The sequence below is a fragment of the Acinonyx jubatus genome, chromosome C1 (genome assembly GCF_027475565.1).
Source record: "Acinonyx jubatus isolate Ajub_Pintada_27869175 chromosome C1, VMU_Ajub_asm_v1.0, whole genome shotgun sequence".
In the NCBI taxonomy this organism is placed as follows: domain Eukaryota; kingdom Metazoa; phylum Chordata; class Mammalia; order Carnivora; family Felidae; genus Acinonyx; species Acinonyx jubatus.
Genome location: NC_069381.1, coordinates 144,795,969 through 144,822,403, shown reverse-complemented (window position 1 = coordinate 144,822,403; position 26,435 = coordinate 144,795,969). Strand labels below are relative to the sequence as shown.

Below are 26,435 nucleotides of genomic sequence, written 5' to 3'. Positions count from 1 at the left end.
ACTATTGAAATAGTAATTTGTTAGGGCACATCTTAAATATTTTACATTAAAAGTACTATAGTTAAAGCAATTTTATAAGGAAATTCTCAATTTCAAGTAATTTTCTGATAATTTAGATCAGGTCTTTGTATTTGAGACTCTTTTAATATGAACCTTCATGTTGAACTGTCCTTATTTAGTACCTTTGCTGCTTCTTTGGCACATTCTCAGGTATGGTACTTCTATAATATAAGAAACACAGCGTTTAAAAGATTGCCCATCAATTTTCAAAAAGAGTAAGCTATTCTGTTTTGAAAAGGTTATTTCATGGAGAAACATACCTCATTCCCAGAGCAATGAGGCCATGCTATAAGTTTTTCAATTAGGCATTACTTTTGAATTGCACAATGGTATTTTATATAAATCAGAATTTACATAATCTTTATAATTATGTAAAATATTTTATATATTTACATTTATATCATTGTTAAAATCCTGTAAATATGATGTATTTCTATAAAATCATACGTAATATATAATATGTAATTGTCAAAATTATATACTTCATAAAATAGATGTTTGTTTTATATAAGATATATGTAATTATCAAAATTATATACATTTTCATAATATAAATTTTATAAACTTATATAATAATTATTCAGCTGAGCGCTTAATACCTATATCTTTGGTTTCATAGTGACACAAAATTTTATTAAATCTGACTTTCCACTTTCCCAGGGTGCCCCTTGTACCTAGAAGACATAATTGGTTGTCTTTGGAAATAAGCATCTTTGTTTACTATTCACACTAGGAAATTTATCATGCAAATTTCTTATAGGAATTGTTGAGGAGTACCAGTTGCCTTATTATGACATGGTGCCTTCAGATCCATCAATAGAGGAAATGCGGAAGGTTGTTTGTGACCAGAAGTTTCGACCAAATATCCCCAACCAGTGGCAAAGCTGTGAAGTAAGGCTGTGTTCTTATATATGTTTTACCTATTGTAATTCTGAGGTAAGTTACCAGGGAAGGTTTTTGGAGACCACATAGTTCTTCTGTCTTAATCTAGGCATCCAATTCTTTCCACGTATGTAAGTGTATGTCCTTGCATCAGTCCTCAGAAGGATTTTAGTTCTTTTAGCTATATATATACAGAATGCTAAGTCAAGTGGCAGTAACAGGCCCTGGTATCCCAATGACTTGACACAACAAGACTTGATTTCTTGCTGTGTAAAGTCCCCAACAGGTCAGGCAGCTGTGCTCCCTGTGCTGATTCAGTAATGCAGGTAACTTTGATCTTGGGATGCTGCTGTCTCGACGCATAGTTTCCAGGTGTCTAGGTCAGGCAAAGAGAGGAGCTGGACGGTCACACGTGGCTCTCTGATGCTCTGGCTTCAGGTGAGTCACATCATTTCCACTCATGGTTCATAGACCAGAGTCAGTCACACAGTCCCATCTGACTGCAAAGAGGCTGGTAACTGCAGGGACACAGACATGTTTTGTAGTCTATGTCCATGCCAGACAGAGTATTACAATTTCAATCATCCCTAGAGTCACTAAATTATTTCTAACCCCTAACTTGCTGAAGTTTGAGCTTATTTCCTTTCATCAGAAAAGCCTCCTCACGGCCAAGACCTTTGTTATCTCCTCATGCCCAACGGCACAGACAGTGACCACCATGGAATATACACACAATAAATGGTCATTGCAGTGCTAGTTTGGCCCTATGTGAGGGAAGAGACTTTTCTAGTTTGCACACGGAGAAAGAAGGGAAGATGAGGCAAAGACTACAGACCATCTAACTAATTCCAGAACTGTTTTAATGCTTTAATCTCTCCCAACCCCCTTATATATTCTACCATATTTAATTGTAATATGTGAGGTCTTTTGAAAGTGACATTTTTAGTTTGGCTTTATCCTAAGGGTTATTTCATACAGTAGGTTTTTTCCTCATTTCCCCCCTCTTTCATGTTTTATTCAATTCTTTTTCCACTTAAGGAAAGATTTATGTCTTGATATTTCTATTTCGTATAGGTATCTTATCCACTAATTATTTTAGAAGAAGAATTTGAGACATTTACAACCAAACTGAAATTAAGTGCGTTTTTTTCTAAAATTAATAATTTCATGTATATGGAAGAGTATATAACATATATGTAAAGTATAAGTATAATAATAAAATGAGAAGCAGTGAATTCACTACCGAGTTTAAAACATAGAACATTCAAAGATTCCTTGCCCCTCTGAGAGATTACTGTTATGATGATTTATTATTGCCTTGCTTTTTTGTAGGAGAAAAAATATATATGTTATATATATGTATTTTATATATATATGTATATGTATATATATATATACACACACATACATACACACATACACTAAAATGTATTGTTTACTTTTGTGTAATTATGAAACATATTATTGAAACTTACTATAGATACTCTTCTTAATTTCTTTTCACTTTCCCTTATAGATGTGTATAGCATAATCTGTTCATTTTCATATCTGTGCAGTAGTTCATTATATTGCTAGAGTAAAATTTCTTTTTCTGCTCTTTGTCTTATGTGTGATTTTAATATTTTTAAACAACGTGTTGTGGAAAAATTTCTTAGAGTATAAAAATGTAGATTCTTTTGGTGTGTCCATATAGATGATCATGTCTCCAAATAATGAGACTTCTAGCACCAATCCTCAAGCCTTTTCTTTCTTATTGCAGTTTCTAGGACTTCAATATAATGTTGCCTGAAAGTATTGATACTGGATATCTTTGTTTTACTCCTTAAAGTTTATGTATTTCCCCTTTGAGTATGATACTTGCTGTAGGTTTTGTTTCTCATAACTTTAATCAGGTTAAATAAAAGCTGACTTTGTTTTGATAAAAACTTTCTTCCTCTGTATGAGGTGATGATATGGCCTTTCTCCTTTGTCTCTAAATGTGATAAATTGCATTTGTAGATTTTCCACTGTTAAACCAACCATGCATTCCTAGAAAAGATCTAACATAGTTTTTATGCAAACAATTTTGTACATTGCTGATATAAGCGATTTTTGTCCATTTGTGTCCAGTATTTAGTTTTCTTATTTTGTATTAATCTCATGAGATACTCATGTGATTTTATACCATTATTGTGTGTTGAGACTTAACATGTTTATCATTTTCTTTATTCAACATTACTTTTTGCCTCTCAGAACTTCCTTCTAAGATCATTTTCTGATTTCCTGATGTGCATTCTTTAAATGTATTTTATGTAAATTGGTTTTTTAGGAAGACCTAGTGGTTGTAAGTTCTTTCAGTGTTTGGGTATCTGAAAATTTATTTTGTTCTTTATCATAAACAAAGTTAGGTTCATAGTTATTTTCTCTAAATAAAGTTGTTATTTCACTGTCTTCTGGCTTTCATTATCACTTTTGAGAAGTCAACTGAGTTTTGTTTTGTTTTCTTTTGTTTCTTTTTTTTTATTTCATTTATCTTTTCTTTCAGACTACCTTAAGAACTTCTCTGTCTCTAGTATTCTGCAGTTTCTCTATGATGTATTTGGTATAGATGTCCCTTGATTAATCTTTCTTGTAATTTTGGGACTTTCTAATTCCAAGGATTTGTGATGTTCTTCAGTTCTGGAAAATTCTGCACCATTATCTCTTCAAATAGCTCCTCCTCTCATTGTCTCTCTTACCCGTTTTTAGAGAACTCATTGGATGCATGTTAGACCTTTCAGTTTTTTGCGTGTCTTCTATTCTCTCCTGTTTTCCATATTTGTATCTTTATGTAGCATCTCATATTTATCTTCCAGTTCACTAATTTGGCCCTCAAATGTGTCTAACCTGCCACTTATCTCATCTATTTAGTTTTTTTTAAATAAAAAAATATTAATAAAAAATATTAATGATAATATTAAATAGTATTAAAATTATTCATCTTTCAGGTCAAGAAGTTTATTTTTTCAGTCAGAAAAAGGTAGTGAGTTTATTAGGTTTTTTTGTTTGTTTGTTTACTGAAGTATAGTTGAGACACATTATATTAGTTTTAGGTATACAACATCGACAACCCAATACATCATGCTGTGCTCACCACAAGTGTAGTAGTTACCATCTGTCAGCATACGATGCTATTACACCACCATTAATTATATTCTCTATGCTATATCTTTCATCCCTGTGACTTATACATTTCATAACTGAAAGCCTGTACCTCCCACTCCCCTTCATCTATTTTGTCCATTCCTCCCACTGCCTCCCTACTGATAGCCATCAATTTATTCTCTGTTTATATGGGTCTGATTCTGCTTTTTGTTCATTGATTTCTTCACTTGTCTTTTAGGTTCCACATACAAGTGAAATCATGTGATATTTGTCTTTCTCTGTCTGATTTATTTTACTTAGCATTATACCTTCTAGGTCCATCCATGTTGTTGCAGATGGCAAGATCTCGTCCTTTTTCATGGCCAAGTAATATTCCACCATAGATTTATATATACCTTTATATATATAGATAGATAGAGAAGATACATTTCTATTTATATATAGATATAGATGTAAATATAGATACATTTAATTTATCCATTCATCTATCAATGGACACTTGGCTACTTCTGTATGTTGGCTATTCTAAATAATGCAGCAATAAACATAGAAGTGCATGTATCTTCTTAAATTAGCATTGCTGTTTTTTTAAAGGGGGGTGGTGGGTAAATACCCAATAGTGGAATTACTGGATCGTACACTATTTACATTTTCATGTTTTTAAGGAACCTCCATACTGCTTTCCACAGTGGCTGCACCAGTTTGTATTCCACCAGTAGTGCACAAGGGTTTCTTTTGCTCCACATCCTCATGAACACTTGTTATTCTTACCTCTTTGATTCTAGCCATTCTGACAGGTATGAGGTGATATCTCATTGTGGTTTTGATTTGCATTTCCCTGATGCGTAGTGATGTTGAACATCTTTTCATGTGTCTGTAGGCCATCTGTGTATCTTCTGTGGACAAATGTCTATTCAGGTCCCTTGCCCACTTTTTAATCAGATTATTTGTATTTTGTGTGTGTTGAGTAGTATATATAAATTATATATGTTGGATATTAAGTCCTTACCAGATATATAATTTGTGAATATCTTCTCTCATTCTGTAGGTTGCCCTTTCATTTTGTTGATGATTTCCTTCTCTGTGAAGAAGCTTTTAACTTTGTTGTAGTCCCAATATTTTATTTTTGCTTTGGTTTTCTTTGAAGAGTTATGTCACAATGTTTTATTGGTACCTTTTCTTTTTTAAAAAATGATCTTTTTAACTTATATTTTGAATTTTCTCTTTGCTTTTTAAAAATTTATTTTTCATATATTTATTTCATATTTTATATCATTTAATTCTAGCATCTAATGTTTTGATGGGTCTGATTTTACTGTTTGTTGTTTCACTTGATCCTTGTTTATGGTACTTTCTTCACTCTTGTGCTTGAATTTTTGTCATGATCTTAGGCTTGTTGCTTAAAATGCTTAACATTTTAAGGCCTGAGCTTGATTTTTTTTCCTTACCAAGAGTCAAGATTTAGGTAACTTACAAAATTTAGATAATTTATAAAATTATTAGATAATCTAAATAAATTTAGATAATTTACAAAATTCCTTGTCAGACTGATTCATCCTTATATTCAGGACTTGGCAAACATCTTGACTTGACACCTTCTGTGTACTTTGGGCTGTGTTTCCTAACTTTCACATGTTGTTCGTCGATTCTGAAAGTCTAGACTATGATATCAGCAGATGTCGGCAGAGTGGCCACTTGATTCAGTGATTTCTTGCATCTCTCTGGATTCATCTTTTCTCATTATTTTCCTTTCTGAGTATTTATTTATTTACCAGTTCACTGTACAGGTTTTATTTTTTAACTCAGAATTTTTGATATTTATACTTAGATCATTATTTTAAGATGGCATAATTTACATTCGCTAAAATGCACAAATCTTAATATACAGCTTGATGAATTTGGAAAAAAGTATACACATATGTACCTACCATTCAGACCAATCTATGGGGAATTTGCTACTCATCCCATATCCCTTTTTTGGCTTTCATGGCCTTGCTCAGGTTTTAAAAACTGTCCACTTTTCCATATTCCCAGAAATCAATGGATTGCACTTTCAATGAAAAGTTAGTTTCTCTAATGTTAATGTGTGTGTTTTGACTGGATTTTTAAGGAGGTTGGGTCCTTATCTTTTCATATTGTTTTAAGTTTACGATTTTCTTCAGACCTTAGCATCAGTTCCTGGGTTTGTGGTTATACTTCTCTTGTACTGTGTTTATGTGATGGGCTAACATGTTTGATATTTTTCTCTTTTAAAGGCACTCCGAGTCATGGGGAGAATAATGCGTGAGTGTTGGTATGCCAATGGGGCAGCCCGCCTGACCGCCCTTCGTATTAAGAAGACTATTTCTCAACTTTGTGTGAAAGAAGACTGCAAAGCCTAATGATGATAATTGTGTTAAAAAGAAGTCTCTCACAGCTTTTCTTTTCTCATTTTCCCTCTTTATGTGAATGTTGTTGCCTTTTTTTGTTGTTGTTCTACCTCAAAGATAATGCAGGACAGTATTTAAGAGCCCAAAGGCAGCATGAAAAATAACTCTAAAGTCAAGCATGGGCAGGAGTTGACTTCATCCCATCTCTGTGTTGTCTTTAATTTTATTTTGAAAAGCAACACATCGATTCATCTTTTTTATTTAATAAGATATGACAAAAACGTAAAATAAGCTATATAAAAATAATACAAGCCATTAAGGTTTTATTTTACTTGAATCAAGAGCACATGAATGAAGAAAAAGAAATGTAAAAGCATTTTTTTTTCCTGAGACGAAAACAGTTTCATTAAAAATGTGAACTAGAGCACATTATATCTCAGCAGAACTCTAGATGATATAATCTGTGGTTTTCTCTTTTTTTTTTAATGAAGAAGGATCTTTTAAAAAAGTAAATATTGCTCTGAACTTCAGTGTCTAAAACATGTAAAAGGGGAGCCGCTCGGTTAGAAGGTGAAAGTGAGGTCAGAAGTAGCCACTTCCTTGGCCTTGTCTCTTCCCAGTGTCCTGCTCTCCATAAGCCTCTACCACAGCAGCCCCGCAACAGTGTGAAAGCCACTAAAATTTTTACATCCTCTCATTTCCAAATGAGACATCTGACAGCTTGAGACACTGAGAAATCCCAAAAGTCACATAGCTAGTGGTGGCGCTGGACCTTGGTCCAAATCTTGTGATAATCTGTAGACTTAGCCAACTTCCTCCTTTCCCTTAAAATCCGTGTAGTTATTTTCTCCCTATGCAGAAACAACATCTTTCATGGTGGTATTCGTGGTCTAGTCAAACAGAAGACAAATCAGGTCATTTTGCACAATCATAATGGACCTGCATGAACTCTGACAATACCCATTGGCATTTTCCTCATGGAAATTTCATAGTCCACCTGTTTGTTAGATAAATCTTAATGTTTTCTGCGTACTTCCAGAGATTAATCGGGCATATAGATCCATTGTTAGAAGATGTCTTTCCGATTTATTTCAGAGGTCCCTACTACTTTTGTACATACACACTTAGAACAGAGGGAAGAGGAAAGCAGGAGATGTTTTGAGAAAAATTAAGAAAATTCTTCAGTAACTGTAAATAGATATTTCCCTACTCTTTCAAAATGAGCAAGTAGATGCAGAAGAAGCCTCATGATACTTTTGGCTTTATTTTGCTTCCTGTGGAGACAGAAGTGATGAATTCTGAATAATACATGAAACATTGAGTATTTCCTTCAAATCTGTAATTCTCCTTTGGTAAAGGAGATTTAACATGCTATCTTTTATTGTCCTAAAACACTGCTTCCTAAACTCTGTTCCTTAGAACACGCTTCTGTTGAGATGTTCCAAGGCCAAAACCGTTCTTTGATAGATTCTTAGACAGTGATACTGCACATTAGTATATCATGTGCTTTGAGGAATATAGCAGTTAAGAGATATTACTTGAATTTCTTTGAATTAGATTTCCCAAATTATTTGACCTTGGAACCCTTTTTATTAAGAACAGGGCAGACCATTTTACTGTCCCACATTTTAGTGTTCTACAAAGCATAACTTGAGTAACAGTGTTCTAAAGGATATATCTATGTATTTTCATGTAGAGCACAATCTATTGGTTATAATTCATTTCACTATGGAAATATGTTACTGAACCCATCTTCGTTTGACTGGGATAAGATATCGAAGGTCCAAATCTGATGGCTGTGGCACTGTCATTCATGCAGTTATCCATTCATTAAATAAGATAGGGGACCCCATATCTTCATTGCCACAATATTGGGGCCAATAGAGAAAATATGGATACGTTCTACCCCTGGGGATTTTAAAAGCCAATTTGGAAATGGGAACAGGGATGTAGGTGTTGGGTTGGGGGGAAGGAAATAAATTGACAAATAGAATACAAAGTAGAAAGTCTTGAATTCTGTAAGACAGTGGGTTCCTGAAATTGCTTTCAATCTGCAAAACATTTAGACAGTATCTTCATTTGGTTATTGCAGACATCAGTTTTTAAAGTGACTATGTGAAGGGATTTTAAAAAGAGCTTACGTGAAGGGGTAACCTTGTTTGTGCTTGTTACCTTGATTTCTCAGAGATTGTTTATGAATATATGAGAATGAAATTATTTATTTACTGTAGTTGTACTATAGCTACATGGTTGTCAAAATAAACAAGAAAAATATCTCCTGTTTTATTCACTTATATTGGGTGAATATACTTATTTAATTTTTAAGGGAATGTTTTAACATCCCCAATTTTCCTTGACACTGTGTTTTATAATTTATTTGAGGGTGTCCGAATATGATTCCATATTTTTTTGGTTCAACTTTTCCTCTAGAGGAATCTTTACCTTTTGAGACGTTTTTCTTGTTTTCATGTTGGTTAATTGTAGCTTCTAACTAGTCTTACATCTCAATCACCAGATGCACTTTTTAAGAAAAGAGGTAGGTTAACAAAAATGATTAAAAGAAAAGTTAAAAGTTCTAATTTCTCTCAACTCTCAACACGATTAGAAATAGAAAATATGCACCTACAAAAATAGGGTAAAGTTTAGAACATAAAACAAATTTATTGTATATACGTATACTGTTAAACTTCATATTATTTGTTTTTGATGAAGTATCATTGTGTAGTATTTATTTCATTTGAATTGTGTTATAAGCAAAAAATATTTTTCATAGGCTCACTGTGTCATTGTTCTTTACTCCTTTCAAATATTTTGACTTTGGGTATAATTTAAAGCTTGGGGAATGCTATTTATGAAATGTCAGTACAAAGTGGTGATGGAGTTTCTATGCAGCATCACTTCCTTAAAATAAGGGAAACATTATTTGTCGTCAATATTACAGCATGAACTTGTTGCCTTTAAGCTACACGTTTAAGTGTGTAATTGGTAAAGATTCTGTTGTGTGCTTGTGTGCTTTCTTCTATGTCTAAAGTATCTGGCATGTCACATCTAGAATTGTTAATTTATGTTCTGACTTGAAAGTGAAGTGAAACATGACTGTGTCGTGCACTATTTTAGGCATAGCACTTGCTTTTCATCTTTATACTTTCAATTAACTTCGCATTTTAAATTTCCATGATTGTATGAAAATAGTAACCTGGTTGCAGTGTCTGAAGACTTCAAAATCAGCTTTTATCTTAAAACGAGGATCTGTGATAGATTCATTAGGTTGCAAGTTCCATAATAATTTATTATTCTTAATACTTCTACTTTAGTGGGAATTATTAAACAAAACTACTACTGTGCTGGAATTTTGCCACCATGTGATTTTTTGGGGCACAGAAAACTCAGGGCTGTCTTAGAGTTTACGTAAAAATACCAGGGAACCTACTGAGCAAATCATCTGAAAGCAGGGAGCCCACGTTCGCCATTATACAAAGTTCAACTTAAAATGGTTTAGCAGGGAGTACTTTTTGATTATTTATTTAAAATAAATATGGAGATGTTTTTTTGTTTCAATAAATTTATTTAAACTATGGACGTTTTATTTCCCATCAGGAAAGTAAGAAAGCAACGGTAGCAAATGAGTCAAGTTGATGGCAGTTGATGTCTTCAACAAGCATTCCTTTAAATAAATTTAGAAACGTAGAAAACTTAGAAATATCTAAGAATTAGTGTCTTAAAATGGCATCATTGTGGTTTTCAAAGATATTCTAAATATCTCTTCTTTTGTAAAACATGCTGGTCTGTTTGACAATGCTTTGTATTAGCTCCCTCCATAAGGTAATACTTTGCATGGATGTTATGCGCTATTTAGTGAAGACAGTAATCCTTTCCTTCTGAGGGCTTCTTCTAAACAGAAAAAAATGTCGGTTAGAATACAAAAATTTCATTAAAGTGGTAATATTAAATAGAAATTCTATAATAGGCATTTTTTTCAAAGTGTCTTAATGCACATTTTCAGATATCTGACATTCTTTTTTCTCTCTAGCTTTACTTTTATGTTCCATTATTTTTCTCACCTCCTTTTAAAATATTCCCTTACTCTCTTCCAAAATTATCTTTAGTCCCTAATTTTAAAAAGCAACCAACTATTGTTTACCTTAACCGTTCTAATTATTTAGCCTTCTAATAAAAGAGAATCCCTTGGTGGTCTGAATTATTTCAGGTGTGTCACAGACAAAAACCAGAATTTGGAAAATGCCGAGGATGCAGGAGACTTTATAATTCAATTCCCAACATTTTATAGATGACACAACCAAGGATCAGAGATAAATGACTGCTAGTTATTAGAACCAATAGGAAAACCCAGTGGTGACACCCACCATACGGCCCTACCACATTCAACGTTTGCTAATTAAAAAATCATTAGCCTGCATCTAAACCTACCTTGAAGGTGCACTGATATAACGTGCCATTTAGTGATGATGACCAAATCTCACTTCTCTTTTTGTTTCTGCTAAAATAATTTGCTCACTCATGGTGAGGTCAGTGAGAAAAACTGTAACAGGCCAGGGAAGAGTGGTAAAATAGCTGTCAAGCTAGGTAGGCAACCACTGAGTGCTGAATAAAATTTAGGAACTGTGAGAATGTAGAATTTCTTAGTGCAAGTGGCAAGGAATGGTAAGAGACACTTCTGCTTCTTTTTTTTTATATTTTTTCACCCCTTTCTGTAGGGATTGTTCTTTTTACGCCTGGGATGGGGAGTGAGAGCTGATTCGTAGTTGACTTTCAGACCACGGCTAGTAGCATATTGTCTTCTCTCTTCTCAACTTCTCATTAGTTTATCTTTGGCGTTCACTTTCTTTGGTAAATTAAAAAAAAAAAAAAAAAAAAAAAAAAAAACCTCTTTGCCAGATATCAGTTCCAATCACTCTGTAATTCCTGTTCTTTTAGGTGTTCTAGCTCATGTTCAGATTGCTCTGCACGGAACTTCCTAAAATGATTTTAATGTGCCATAGCCACGTGTGAGAGGTTTTGTCTCGTGCCTTTTCCAGTGATCTTTCATTTGGCACAATAAAGAGAGTATTTGCTAATGGCAGAGAAGATTTTCTTTTAAGTTTTAAAAAGACTACCAGTGTAGTTATATTCTAGCTTTTAGCTAACATATAAGGAATGTCTACTTTTGCCTTAATGCCAAATTCCACTTCAGAGATGATGACTTGGACAGAGAATGTGAAATATATGTCTCATAATGTGATTGCTAAATTTATCTCTGCTGTTTCATACAAGCGCTTTATTTTGCTTTGGCCATCTTTTAAAATGAAGCCATTATGCCGTATGCTTTATAACCTAACATTGTATGGAAATTAAGTAATAATCCCCATTTTAAAATCCCTCTATTAAGAACTTCCAGGATACTTCTTAATTCTGTTGTAAATTAACACAACATTTGGGAGAATATGCACTCTGCCTCATCCTAGATTTTAATATATTCAGATATGGCTATATTTTCTTATCACTGGTCCATGTTTTACAAGAAAAATTTCCCTCCAGATGTAATAGTTTTAACTGCAAGATTTTTACCTTGGACTACATGAACCTGAATGTCAACAGAGCCACTATGAGTATGAATGCATTCGGATATTAGGAATGTATTAGGAAATTAGCCTTATACTGAGTGTCACCAGACCCAGCTGGGTATGTCTGCACAAATACTCTCAGCTGAGAGGCGGGCAGGAGCTGAAATCCAACCTGCAATTGGTTCCTCAACTTAAATATTTTTATATTGTTCAGAAAAGCACCTTCTATGCTATATATCTTCAGAAAAAGGGCCCTGCTTGTATATCTTCAAGAAAACGAGAATTACATTTTCAAAATGCTTCTTGACATCTATAAATTGACTAGAGAACTTAGGGGAAAAATTCTTTAGATTCTCATCCTGGCATTTCCAAGAGAGCAAAAGAGATTGTATGTGTATTCTGTTGATTTAATTTTCAACCCAGACAATCTGCAGCCAGACATGTGGAACCTCATTTAATATTCCAGTTGAGTTTTCCTTTCATGTGCAAACCTGTTATTGACTTTGCCTGTAAAGAGGCAATGACATGCCTAAAGTCTGTCTAGCTAATGCGGGTATAAAATGAGATTTACTAATATCTCCATTTCTTTCAATACACTAAATATAAGTAATTAAGATATTTTCTAAACATCCAACTTTTATTTTCTCAGCATATAAAGTGTATCTGACCCAAAATATTCAATTGTAGTTCATTTCGACAATGACCAGTGTCAAGTTCTTGTACTCTTCTGACCCTACGCTGGAGAAAATTATTCAAATGCAATCTGTGTGTCAGGTTTTAAAATGTCCTAAAAACAGAAAATTAGATTCATATCTCAAAAAAAAAAAGAATTTTGGATTGACTTTCAAAGTACTAATACTAATTATACTTTTCTTTTGGTAGTGTGACTTTTCTTATACCTAAGAACATATTACAAATGTCAAAACCATTGCATTTTGACATTGCAAAACATGCCTTGAACTCTTGAACTACTGTGAAAAGAATCATTGTTGTAAAGACTTATTGTAAGCTGGCTAATATTCATAGGTATGTAAAAAGATATTACCCTTCAACAGATAGGCCCAAATGAATGTATATAAGGAATATAAAGAAATAAATTAGGTTTCAAAGTGAGAATTGGGCAATAAATTGTATAAAAAATGCAGATGGCAGTTTTAATAGTTGTAATTTTAATTGTTGAAGCTGAAAAAAATCCCAAATTCCAAAGAGGAATGAATAATATTCAGATATTTCATTAATTTCTAGTCTATGGAAATATGCATTTTATAGTAATATATATACTTATTTTGTTTAGAAATAATAGTATTTTAGAATTTAGTAAGAACTCAGTGATAGCCTTCATACCAAAATTTTTAACTTTCCCAACAGCAAGTCATAAAAGTATTTGTTTTAAAGCTTTTAAAATATTGCATAACTGACTGTAGCTGCCTCCAATGTAAATACTTATCTGCCTAAATGTTATATTTTTATGTATGCATTTCTGAAAATGTATTGTTTTGTAAAGTGGCAAAGTTAATACATCAATCACTCCTTGCACTTGTTTCTGTGAAGCATATAGAGCTCTATTTTAAATAAAAAGAAAATGTGTCATATTTTGGCTTCTGTGTTCTGTTATTTAAAAATTATCTTTATATTTGTATGCAGTAAATGGAGGGGTCTTGGAAATTCAAATGCTGGCTCCAATGGTCACTGGACATTTTCTCCCTTCCTTTCTGGAAGAGACACTCGCTTCTTCAACAGACATTTCTCTACACGAAACTCAGCAAAATAGTCTTTGTCCTCTTTTTCCTGTAGAGTATCCATTCTTTGTACTTCTTTAAGCATTTACTGAAAGACTCTTGAGCAGGCCTGCTCTCAAGTCAAAAATAGCTTTCTTCACATTTAAAATCCTGAACACTCATGTGGTCAACCTGACAACTCCTTTGCCTTCATTTCTGGCATCCCCGCCCCCCTCTCCCCCCCAGCCCTAACTGTTCTCCAGATTTCTGCTTCCGGCTCTTCCTGGAACTTGCAACACATCTGCCTGCCCTGGGCATTTGCTCAATTCCTTCTGCCTGGATTATGCTTCCCGCAGATAGTTGTATGGCATAGGTCTCTGTTAGAATATATCACACCAAACAGGCCTTTCTTGCCATGCTTTGCCATTCACTGTCCACTTAGCCTGTTTTCTTTCTCTTTTTCTTCCTTTTTTTGAGGGAGAGACAGAGCACAAGCGCATCTGCATGTGAGCAGGGGAGGGGCAGGGAGAGAGGGGGAAGGAGAGAGAGAATCACAAGCAGGCTCCACGCTCAGCGCTGAGCCCCACTTGGGGCTCCATCTACAATCCTGAGATCATGACCTGAGCTGAAATCACGAGTCAGATGCTTAGCCAACTGAGCCACCCACACGCCTCTTATTTTTCTTTATAGTACTTTGCATTAACTGGTATTATATTATATCATATACCTTGAGCCCTAGGACTAGGAAGGAGTCTTTTCTTAAGTTTGAAGATGTAGTTTTAAAACATGAAGAATAATATATTGTGCACAGTGAGAAATACTCTGCGGGACTCATTACCTGCCCACCCCTCCCCCATGTCTGTAATAAACCTTAAAGGTGGTTACAAACCCAGTCAGGAACGGTTTATCCAAATTTATAGTGGCTGTTGCAGAACGACATGATGGGAAAATTAGGTTGTTTGGTTTATATTTTCAACCCTACAAAGTTGAGTGTTTTCTGGGACTTAGCACGGAGAGGCAGAATACTGCATTGGCTTTACTTTTGGTACGGGTTCTTAAGTTCTTTTGCTTCATTTTTTTTTTCTTTTTTTCATTCTGAGGGCAGTTTTATTCATGTGTCCTCATTGCATTAAATAGGTACTAACCGGATTCACACTTAAATATTCTTCCTCACAAACCATTAAGTCGGGTTCTCATTTGGCTTCATGATTAGCTTCTTTTGGAGTTGTAGAGGAAAGCAAAGTATGTATCTTCTGTCAGTCTAGAGTGTGAAACCCATGCCCGACATAAAACAAACACTTTGGTTTCCACAGGACTAGTCATAGTGGGTTTTTACAGCTCTAACTTTGTCACAGCCTTTCAGCAACTTTCTTTTTTTAACACTAATGTGTGCAAAAGTTGAGGAACATTCACAGTGATGAAATAATTTACCTAGTGAGTGAACTTAAAATCGGCTAGTCAAACTTTTTTCCCCCCTTAGGATAGATTCCTTGAGATTAGGGGTTAACTAAATCCAGAATGTCTTATGGGGTGTTCTGCAAGTGTGATTTTATTTTATTTTTTTTTATTTTTTTAAATTTATTTTTGAGACAGAGAGAGAGCATGAATGGGGGAGGGTCAGAGAGAGGGAGACACAGAATCTGAAACAGGCTCCAGGCTCTGAGCTGTCAGCACAGAGCCCGACGGGGGCTGGAACTCATGGACCGTGAGATGACAACCTGAGCCGAAGTCGGACGCTTAACTGACTGAGCCACCCAGGCGCCCCTCTGCAAGTGTGATTTTAAAGAAATGCTCTCCATATATGTCGTGGTTAAAGAAAGTATTTGAACTTTGACTTGAATAGTTTCTTTAAGATTTGTTTAACAAGAAAAGCTTTCCTATAGGGAAGTTTTATTGTTTTTAGTGCTATATCTAACAAAATTGTAATTACAGTCACTTCTGTAATTAAAATAGGTTCAAATTCTCCCCCCCCCATATTAGTCAACACATTTTTATTAAACATTGCTGCAAAGTGCATAGTATCATAACAGTTATTGTAGGTACTCCCAAGGAAACAATAAGCTCCCACATTTAAGAAGATAATTTATTTAAGGAACACAAGACGTGCACACAAACAGCTGCCCAACCTTAGAAGCTGGTAATATAAGAGATGTTATAAGAAAATTATTAAGGTTGAGTGTGGGTACAGATATTAAATGATAACAAAGACATAGAAATGAGGTATGAGTTAAGTTGGAATATTCAAGAAAATTAATGAATTGATCCTGTAGGATGGGAAAAATATGTATAAGTGGAATTGACAGTGAAGTCCCCGGTAGGAAAAATGTCTGAAACAAAGGCAGGAATGCTCAAGGCAGTGAGTAACCTATAGAAGTAGCATAGAGGGGTTTTATAAGGTTCAGATTACAGCACTTAAACTTGATCCTACCTCTGAGGGAGACTGAGGGTCTTAAAGCAGCAAGGATGATGGGAAGTTGGTACAGGCGTACCTTGAGGATATTGCAGGTTTGATTTCAGACCACCGTAATAAAGCAAATATCACAGTGAAATGAGTCAAATTCATTCTTTCTTTTCCTAGTACATATAAAAGTTATGTTTACACTATCCTGTAGTCTTTTGAGCATGCAAGAGCATTATGTCCAAAAAGACAATGTAAATACGTTAATTAAAAAAATATTTCATGGCTAAAAAATGCCAACCATCCTCTGGGCTTTTGGCAAGTCCGAATTAATGATCATAGATCACCATAACAAGTATAATCATAATGAATAAGTTTCAAATATTGCAAGAATTATCAAAATGCAGCACAGAGACACAAAGCGAGCGAACATTGTCAGAAAAATGGCACTGACAGATTCACTTAATGCTGAGTTGCCATAAACCTTCAATTTGTAAAAAGTGCAATATCTGTGAAGTTCGATAAAGAGAAGCAAAGCAAACAAAGGTCCGCCTAGATTTAATCAAGGAACTAAAAACGTTACCTTCTTAGGAGATGTGTCAGACCTGAGGATTCCTCCATTACCTTTCTTCCCTAATTGGTGGATATTTAGAGATAGCAGACAGGGGAAGAATTTTAAGATGAGCTTTACAGTTGGTGTGATATAGGTGTCTTTATATGGTGCTTTTTTCTACTTTGTAATGTGTCTTACAAGCAAAGCAGAATATATTCACAAGGAAGATAGAAAAAGAAATTAGAGATTATTAAAGATTTCATCTTTAATAATTTAGTATTATTGCAAATATAACCCAGGGATTTTTACAACACACACACACACATACACACAGAGAGAGAGAGAGAGAGGGAGAGGGAGAGAGAGAGAGAGAGAGAGAGAAACAATCATTTCAAAAGGTCTTCCTCGTAATTCCATGTCTGCATGAAAATTTTCCAGGTGCCACTGAACTGTGTGCAGTACATTTCAAATATAATCAAATTGGGTTTAGAAATACTAATGGTGATTTCATAGAAGAACCCTTGCTTCAGCAACTTAGGAAATTACACTTGATTTTCTTTTGAGTGTTACTCAATTGTGCTTGAAATTGTTCGTTTGAACTCTTCTAAACAAGAAGCAGGTGGTTAAATGTGGGCACTGTTTAACATTTACACAAAACATTCCAAACACAATGCCCTTTTGCCCTTTGAATGTCAACCAGCTTTCTTCTCTCTCATAGCCCGTCCTTCCTTGGCCATTTGATTTGACCTCACTCCATCCCCAAAAGGAGAATTGGTTCAAAAGTAGTTACCTGCTAGGAAGCATTAAGCTATTTTTATAATCTTCCAGCTGAAGCTTTTAATGTGGCAACTGCTGGTTACTGAAGCAGTGTTAAGAAAAAGGAACTGCTGAGTTCGCCTTTTTTTTTTTCAAATGGTAAAACACAAGGTGACACAGAGATATAAGCGAACCAGAACAAGGAAATAGAGTCTAGTTTTCTGTACAGAGCAAAAGCAAGAGGGCAAAAACACATTTCAATTCTATATTGCAATCGACATCTTTGCTTTTATATAATACATGAACTAGTTCATGAAATGCATTTTTCTCTAAGTCAGCTTTTCCTTTACCAGAAATACATGGGTAGTATCATGAACTTCTTATTGAGAATCCATTTGCTACGAAGTACTTAGTAAATGCCCCCAATTTACAATCAGGTAGGACGATGACATTCAAAAATTCATAGGCTTGGCTACTTCTTTATTTCTTCTCTCCTTCCTGAAACAAACTTTTGTACAAGTAGGGTATCACTTTCTGTCCCCATCTGCTTTCCGCCCATTCACTTACCCTATCCACCACAGTGGACCTTTTCCTCATTCCTCTTCTATCTGCCTTCTCTATGCTCACAAATGACCTTATATAGTTTAGGACATGTTTAATTTATCCTGATCTACCTTGAATACCATCACATCACATTTACAGTTTACAAATTTTCATTTTCTCCCTCCTGTCCTTTGCGTTTTGTTGTTGTGCAATTTACTTATATATATGGTATAATTTTACAATACATTGATTTAATTTTTGCTTTAAATTGTCAAATATATTTTAAATAATGAAATTAAATTAAACAATTTTAAATGAAGACTCTTTTCTTTTTTATTATTATTATTATTATTATTTATTCATTTTTGAGAGACAGAGACAGAGTGTGAACAGGGGAGGGGCAGAGAGAGAGGGAGACACAGAATGTGAATCAGGCTCCAGGCTCAGAGCTATCAGCACAGAGCCTGATTCAGGGCTCAAACCCGTGACCTGTGAGATCATGACCTGAGCCGAAGTCAGACACCCAACTGACTGAGCCACCCAGGCTCCCCATAAATAAGGACTATTTTCCATCATATTTTCGATATCGTCATTTTTGTGTGTGTAGACCTGAGTTTTAATCTGATACTATTCAGTCAAATTTTCCTAACATTCCTTGTACAGCATTCAGTTTCCTTTCTCAGCTTTTGTTAATCTGAAAATACCTTTCACCTCTGAAGAATGTTTTCACTGGACATAGAATTCTAAATTAGCAGGATTTCTTATTTTGTTTGTGTTTCTTGTCAGCACTTTAAAGTCATTGTTTCCTTATCTTCCCATTTGCGTTGTTTCTGATGAGAAGGTCAGTGCTAATTCTTATCTTCCTCTTTGTGTGTTGTGGACTTTTGCTCTTGTCCTACGATTTTCTCTTTTCACAGGTCTTCGGCAATCAGATTATGATGGGCCTTGGTGTAGTTCTTAGTTTTCATTCTACTTTTGTTTCATTGAATTTCTTGGATCTGTGTATGTACAATTTTCATCAAATCTGGAAAATTGCTAATTCCCACAATTTCTTCAGAATTTTTCTGCCACATAAACTGTCTTCTCTTTTATAGAGAGCTTCAAATACATGTGTATGAGACATCTTGGCGTTGCTTTGTTGGTAACTGAGTAGAAACTCGGTTCATTTTTTCTGCTGGTTTTTTCTCTCTGTGCTTCAACTTGATTTATTTTGATTTCTTGTGACTTCAAGTTCATTATTCCTTTGTTTTGCATTTTTTCTATCTCCTGATTCATTCTTCTGGTGAAATTTTCATTTCAGATATTGTCTTTTTCACCACTAGAAGTATTATTTAGATCTTTTTAAATACCATATCTCTTCTCACTATTTTCGTATGTACTTGTAGTCCTTAAGTGTATTGATAATACTGTGATAAAGTCTTTGTCTTCCTCTAGGCCTGTTTTTTAATTGCTTTTTCTCTTGTTTATGGATCATATTTTCCTTATTTGCATGCCTAGTAATTTTTTATTAGATGCTAGACATCATAAAGTTTATATTATTGAGTGTCTGGATTTTATTGTCATTTTTTTTCTGGAGATTGGAAGTTTGATTTAGAAGGCATTGAAAAGGCTTGAAGAATAATTTTTATTCTTTTAGGTCTTGTCATTTTAACCGTTGTTAGGGTGGGTCTAGAGTAGCCTAATCCTAGAGCTAGTTTAACCATACTGGACAGGTGTGACTCTCTTAGGATTTTAACTGAGTGCCCCAGGTTTCAATCTTTTCATATTACGCCTGATTAATACTCAAACATATCCCAGACCTGTGTCAAGTCTGTAAATTGTGCAGTTTACAGCTTCTCAATAAGTGTTCTTTGCCTTGTCTCACGAAGATGCACCTCAAGTAGCACAACTTAGCACTTAGCAAAAGAATCAAAGGTCCCTCAGTGGAGACTTTGGAAACTATTTCTCTGTAAAACTCCCCCTTGTTCTGCAAATACAAGTTATCTTAGCTTTCTCAAACTCCAGGCTCTGTCTCCTCAACTCAACCAGACTGCCATACTTAGCTTGGTTCCTCCTTTCTCACCCTCCTCCAAGGAGTGCATGTAGGAAAAGATCCTAATGGGGATGCTTGTTTCATGTGTTTCCCTTGTTTTATGGATTATAATCCGGTGCTGCTTCCTATTGTTGAAAGTTTGATATATATGTATATGCATATGTATCTCATGTATATATATTTTATGTATATATCTCATGTATATTTCACACATTTATTGCACATATATTTCATCCATTTCAGAATTTCAGCTGTTTATGGCAGGAAGGCAATTATAGTACCAGATACTGTTATGGATGGAAGCAGAAGAGTCTTTATTTTTTTTTAAAGTTCCTAATGTATTTTATTTGTTTTTCCAATTATTTATCCAGAAGCTTATCTAGTCCATGGACTCAGTCTATTAAAACTAATTCAGGTCAAATGCAACAGAACCAGTACCTAATGTAAAATTTTGGAAGTGTTCAATTTATTAATATGTGTTTGTAATATAAGGAGTGACTAGGGGACAAGGAGAAAGGTCACAAGAGCTTCATGATTATTTGTTCATATTGAGGGGTTGGTATAAACAGATGAGGGGGGATAGTGAATGATACTAACTTTTTTGTAAAGTTTATTTATTTGTTTTGAGAGAGAGAGCACAAATGAGGGAGGAGCAGAGAAAGGGAGAGAGAGAGACAGAGAGACAGAGAGACAGAGAGAGAGAGAGAGAGAGAGATAATCCCAAGCAGGCTCTGCACTGGCAGCACAGAGCCCAACACAGGGCTCGAACCCACGCACCATGAGATCATGACCTGAGGTGAAACCAAGAGTTCGCCGCTTAACCGACTGAGCCACCCAAGCACCCCTGAATGATAATAACTTTAGAAGAATGGACTACTTGTATGCAGTGCAAACATCTTCAGAATTGTACCTGCAATGTTCAATTTCATCATAGACATAGCTTGAACATAATATTTTGTATGGTACCTATATTACTTGGATCTTTTGTGTTAGTTCTCTCCAAATTTGCAACTTTTACAGAACTCTAAAACAAAACCACTGATTATTATTCTAAATGAATGTAGGTAATTATATATACTTTTGATACTTCTATCTTATTTCTGACAATTATCACTTTTTTCCTCCTTGAGAATGGTGAGGAGCCTTTACAGGATTTTGTCCCCAGGCTTCAAGCTCCCTAGCTGACACTGAGTGGAGCAGAGATGAGTTGTTGTCCTTACCAGACTTAATCAGCTTACAGAATCATGAGCAAAATAAATATCAAAATTTTAAGCCACTAGATTATGAGGGATTGTTATGCAGCAATAAATAACTCAAATGAACACCAAGAATACTGTAAGCTAGGTATGATCACCTATTTTACAGGTGAAGAAATATGCTAAAAGTCACATAGTATGTGACGTGGTTCTTAATGTGGCACTTATGCTCCCCTGTAATGACTACCACTTTTTCTTCTTTTCTTTTCCGGTTGTGTGTATTCTTTCATTTCCTGTTCTTTGTTACTCAAGAAGGGGTAGATAATGGGAATTACATTGGTAAGGATTGGTATAGAAGAGGAAAATAATTTTCTTTCATTAGTTCCTCCTTCACATGGCTTGGCCACCTCTGAGTCATAATCCACATAAATTTAGCTTAAAGTCTTCTGAGGATAGATTCATGAAACCAGAGCTTGTTTATTGAAATTTGAAAAAAAAAAAAAAAAAACAACTCCAGGGGCAGGCTGACACTGTCGTCAGTGGCTTTCACAACTACCATAATCTACCTACTTTGGTGCCCACTCTAATGAAATAGGAATACTGAATTACTGCAAATTGATTTCATTTTCAGTTGAGAGACCTGATTTAAGGGCAGGATGGAACAAACAGACAATATGTGTTTGCTTAAAAATATGCAATGCATATTGATTGGATTATAAAATGATAGAAAATGTAAATATTTTTGCATCAATGCTCCTTTCTCCTTCTGCTAATTTCTCCATAGGAAACATGTGTAAAATTGACCTTCCACACACAGAAGATAGGTCCCTTTTCCTATATATATATATATATTTATTTTTTTTTTAATAGTGTACTCTAGTGTATGTATGATACAGACCATAGCAGTAGTTTTTATTCACGTTTTTCCTGGTCATTGATATTTTAAGAATCTAATGGGTCTTCTCCACATCAAAAAAATATATGTGCACAGATATATACTGACTAGCTTTTACATTCAATCCAAATTATCTTTAATGATCATGAATATACCCCATGTTCAGGCAGTATTTGGGGTGAAGATAGAAGAGAAATATATATATATATTTTGAGACTGGGAACCTGCCATGTGTTGAACATATACTTTTTGATGTAAATTATTTTGTCTAACTCTTTTTTTTTTAAGTTTACTTATTTTTGAGAGAGAGACAGAGAGAGTGAGCAGGGGAAGGGTAGAGAGAGATGGAGAGAGAGATTCCCAAGCAGGCTCCACATGTCAGCTTGGAGCCCAATGTGGGGCTTCAACTTACAAACTATGAGATCATAACCTGAGCCGAAACCATGAGTCAGACACTTAACCAACTGAGCCACCCAGGCATGCTTACTTGGTTTAACTCTTTTGAGGCATACTGTATGTTTCCAAAAATGGTGGCAATAATATGTTTTAGTCTCGCATGCCCTTCCAGAAACTTGTCACAGTCCTGTCTATGGAATCTTTCTTTCTGCCACTTGAACTTAGGGCCAATATAACTGCCTCAATGAAAAGACTACAGCAGAAGGGACCTACATGACTTTTGAGTCAAAGTCTTGAAAGGCAATACATATTATTTCTGGCTCACTATTTTTCTCAAAATGTTCACTCTTGGAATTCAGCTACATGGTGGAAGTTAAGGACACGTGGAAAGGTCATGCATAGAAGTTTTGACCAACAGCTCCAGTAAAGATCTCAGCCAACAGCCAGTATCAACCATCATACATATGAGTTAAGAAGCCCTCAGATGATTTCAGGATCCTGTCTGAGAGCCATTCATAAACTTTAGGTCTACCAGGTAAGTTACCAAGCCCATCATGGAGCAGAGGTGAAATGTTAATTCAGTCCTTAGTCTTTGAGATGCCCCTGCTAAGCCTGAACTGAACAGAGATGAACAATCCCACAGGGTATTCCTCAAACTGCAGATTTCTGAGCAAAATAAATATCATTATTTTAGGCCATTAAGTTTTAGGGTGCTTTTATAAGCAGCAGTGCATAACCAGAACACATTTCAATTTTAAGAAGTAAAGTGTGGACAGAATTAAACCTAAGTTATGTGGCGGCAGCTTTAGGACCAGGAGGCAGGCAGAAATGGGAAGCATCTTTAAAAGTGTCAGTGAAATCTTAAAGGGGTCAAAGAGACCATTATAGGAAGCCTCATGGATCTAAAAAGGATGTTGGTGAAGACTTAAAAGAAAGAGTGGAAAATGGCATTGGAAGGTGGAGAAGAGGAGACTCTTGTGATTTGGTGACAGAAAGTTTAGCAACAATGTCTCCTGCAGTAAGGTGGAAAATAAGAAACATACCTATTTTGTAGCTAAGAAGATTTGCAGAAAGAGGGTTGAGAATGCTTTGCCACCTGTCTGTTTCTAGCTGCCTGTAGTAAAATGTAAGGAAGAGAGATGAGCTAAAGAAAGAACTGTTATATATAAAGTCTCCAGGACTTGCTGGGTTGGAAAAGAAAACCGTTTCTCATTCCCAGCCTCTCCAGATGGCAAATGATGCTAAAATTAAGATGTGGCTTCTGAGCAGAGATCAAATCCAGGGTGCTGTCAGGAAAACATGGTCTAAATTTAAAACCATTTGTTAAAACCTCATAAAATTTTAAGATAGTGTCTTATAGACCACTTCAAATAGACAGAAGTACCCCTAAGGATCTTAAGGGATGCTTCACAGATCCCTTACATAAAACAATAGGGTTTCTAAGAATCATAAGGTAGGTGCCTTTAAAGAAATCCCAAGTTAGAAAAAAGGCTTATCTCAGTGATATTTGGACATATTACTTTTGTGTACTGGGGTGGATTGTAAAGTGATTCATAAGAAACCCACAAATTGTTTAAAGGAATTTTCTCTTCTTGTACTGAAAAGGATAAAGACTGTACACAATTAAGAGGGCTTTGTATTCCAAAAAAATCTATGGGCAGAAAGCAGAGTAAGAAAATCATTCAACTACAAAGATGATCTACGTTTTTATGGAATAGAAAAGATAGGACAGCGGGTTGAAAGAACACAAAGACAGAGCAAAAGGAGCCCTGGAGAACTCTTAGGTGATAAGACAGCCCTGGTCAAGGAACTGATAACCATTTCTGGTTGTATTTTGGAATGAACCAGACAGCTGTGTTTCATCCTGTTTCTTCTTTTTGAATGTGAGTACATTTAATAGTTTTTCCCCATCTATCACATCATTGTTTGTCAGGTGTGTGTGGAATAGAGGAATCATCTGCAGATCCAGAGGAATGGCAGTCAAGGCTAAACCCAAGGAACCACACCCAAAGAACTTCATCTGATTTAGTTGACAAAATCCAGGATCTCAAGCCGATGCCTGATGAGCTTGAGAGAGGGATCATGGCAAAGAAAGTGAATCTGTTTATTTTATTTTATTTTATTTTATTTTATTTTATTTTATTTATTTTATTTTATTTGAGAGAGAGAGAGAGCATGTGTGCACAAGTGGGGGGCGGGGAGAGGGGCAGAGGGAGAGAAAGAATGATAAGCAGGCTCCACGTGGAGCTGAAAGTAGGACTCCAAACCATGGCCAGAACCAAAATCAATAGTCAGATGCTCAACCAACTGAGCCACCGAGGTGCCCTGAAAGTGGGTATACTTTGCATGTTGAAGAGATGTGAATTGTTATGGCCTAAAAGTGCATCGTGGCAGATTTTAGTTTCCAAGAACAGCCTCCATAATACTTTTGGTTCCAGATGCTCTTTCGGGAGGTTGCTATCACTCCTCTCAATGGAATGCATACCCCATCTCCTAAAACCTGGGTCTACCTTAGTGAGTATATCAGTGAATAAAATGCTGCAGAAGTGATGCTGTGGCCAGGACATAAAAAGGAATAGAGCTTCCACCTAACCTTGTTCTCTTGGAATGTTGACCTTTGGAATCCCATGTTGGGAGGAAAGCCAAACTACGTGGATAGGCCACGTATAGATGTTCTGGCTGACAGCACCAGCTATGGTATCAGGCAGCACCAAGAATCAATTGCCAGACTTGTGAGTAATGGAACCTTTACGTTTCCCCAGGCTTCAAGCTCCCTAGCTGACACTGAGTGGAGCAGAGATGAGTTATCCTTACCAGACTTTGATCAGCTTACAGAATTATGAGCAAAATAAACACCAAATTTTAAACCACTAGATTATGAGGTGATTGTTATGCGGCAATAAATAACTCAGATGAACACCGAGAATACTGTAAGCTAGGTATTATCATCTATTTTACGGATGAAGAAATATACCAAAAGTCACATAGTGTGTAAGTGGGAGAGCTGAGCTGTGAATCCCAGGGTACATGAATCCACAGTGTGAATTCTTTCCACTCTTTGACCCAATTCTGGGGAAAGGCATAGGCTGACCAGAAAGACACTGAGTTGAACTAAAAAGTCCATTAAGCTCTAGCCTGAGAAGACTGAGCCCAGCAGAAAGAAGAGATTTGTAGCTTGCCAAGTGTATACAGGCCTTCCTTGAAAACAAGGCACACTTTTCAGTCAAGAAAATTTATGGTCAAATTCTGCCCTTATATTTATGAGCTTTGTTGTGACCTTGAGAAAGCCACACAATTTCTCTGTGGGCAAGTTTCCGAAATTGGGAAATGATGCTATCTATAATATCTGTCTTGCAAAATTGTTGTAGGGATTATAATTTTTGTATCCAAAAAAGAAAAACAATTGTTATGAGTCTGAATGTCTTAATGTAGTCATCTCTAAGTCTTGCTGGAATATGAGTAGTACACATTCATTCTCTCTGACTTCTGATCAAAATGTCCACGCTGAATTTGGCCATTAACCCTTTTTCCTTTGAAAGCATACTGCCACCTGCCATCTTTTCCCTGAGTTTCAGATACTCACTGCCCTCAGAGCCTCTAGGTGTCTGGATCTGCCATTTCCCCTACTTCTCCAAAAGGCTTTTCACATCTCCTCCCCTTAAATTCTGCCGTGAATTTTAGCTAAAAAAGATTATTTGTTTAATGACACCCAGGTGCAAATGAGGATTAACCCTATGAGACCTTTGCACCTTAAAAGAACAGCTCATTAACTACTATGAATCTTAAATGTTAGAAGTTGTGGGAGAGACAATTTTGTTCCCAGAGTTCTTTGCCTACTCTCTATTTCCACCCACAATAAGCAAAAAATATTCCTGAAAGCTACTTTGTAACCTCTCTGCACCCCTTTTGGAAAAAACTCCATATCCCAACAGGACCCAACAGAAACTAATTAT

The 26,435-nt window shown here is 35.4% G+C and overlaps 1 protein-coding gene across 2 annotated transcripts in view; it reads left to right on the top strand.

The window, feature by feature from the left end:
• ACVR1C (activin A receptor type 1C) overlaps window positions 1-13,587 on the top strand; it is an 83,248-nt gene extending 69,661 nt beyond the window's left edge. For both annotated transcript variants that reach the window (XM_053215096.1, XM_027055727.2), the window contains exons 8-9: window positions 821-951; window positions 6,321-13,587. In XM_053215096.1, the coding sequence (XP_053071071.1) occupies window positions 821-951; window positions 6,321-6,446 (257 nt within the window). In that variant the 3' untranslated portion in view covers window positions 6,447-13,587. The remainder of the gene's footprint in view (window positions 1-820; window positions 952-6,320) is intronic.
• The last annotated feature ends 12,848 nt before the right edge of the window (window positions 13,588-26,435 follow it).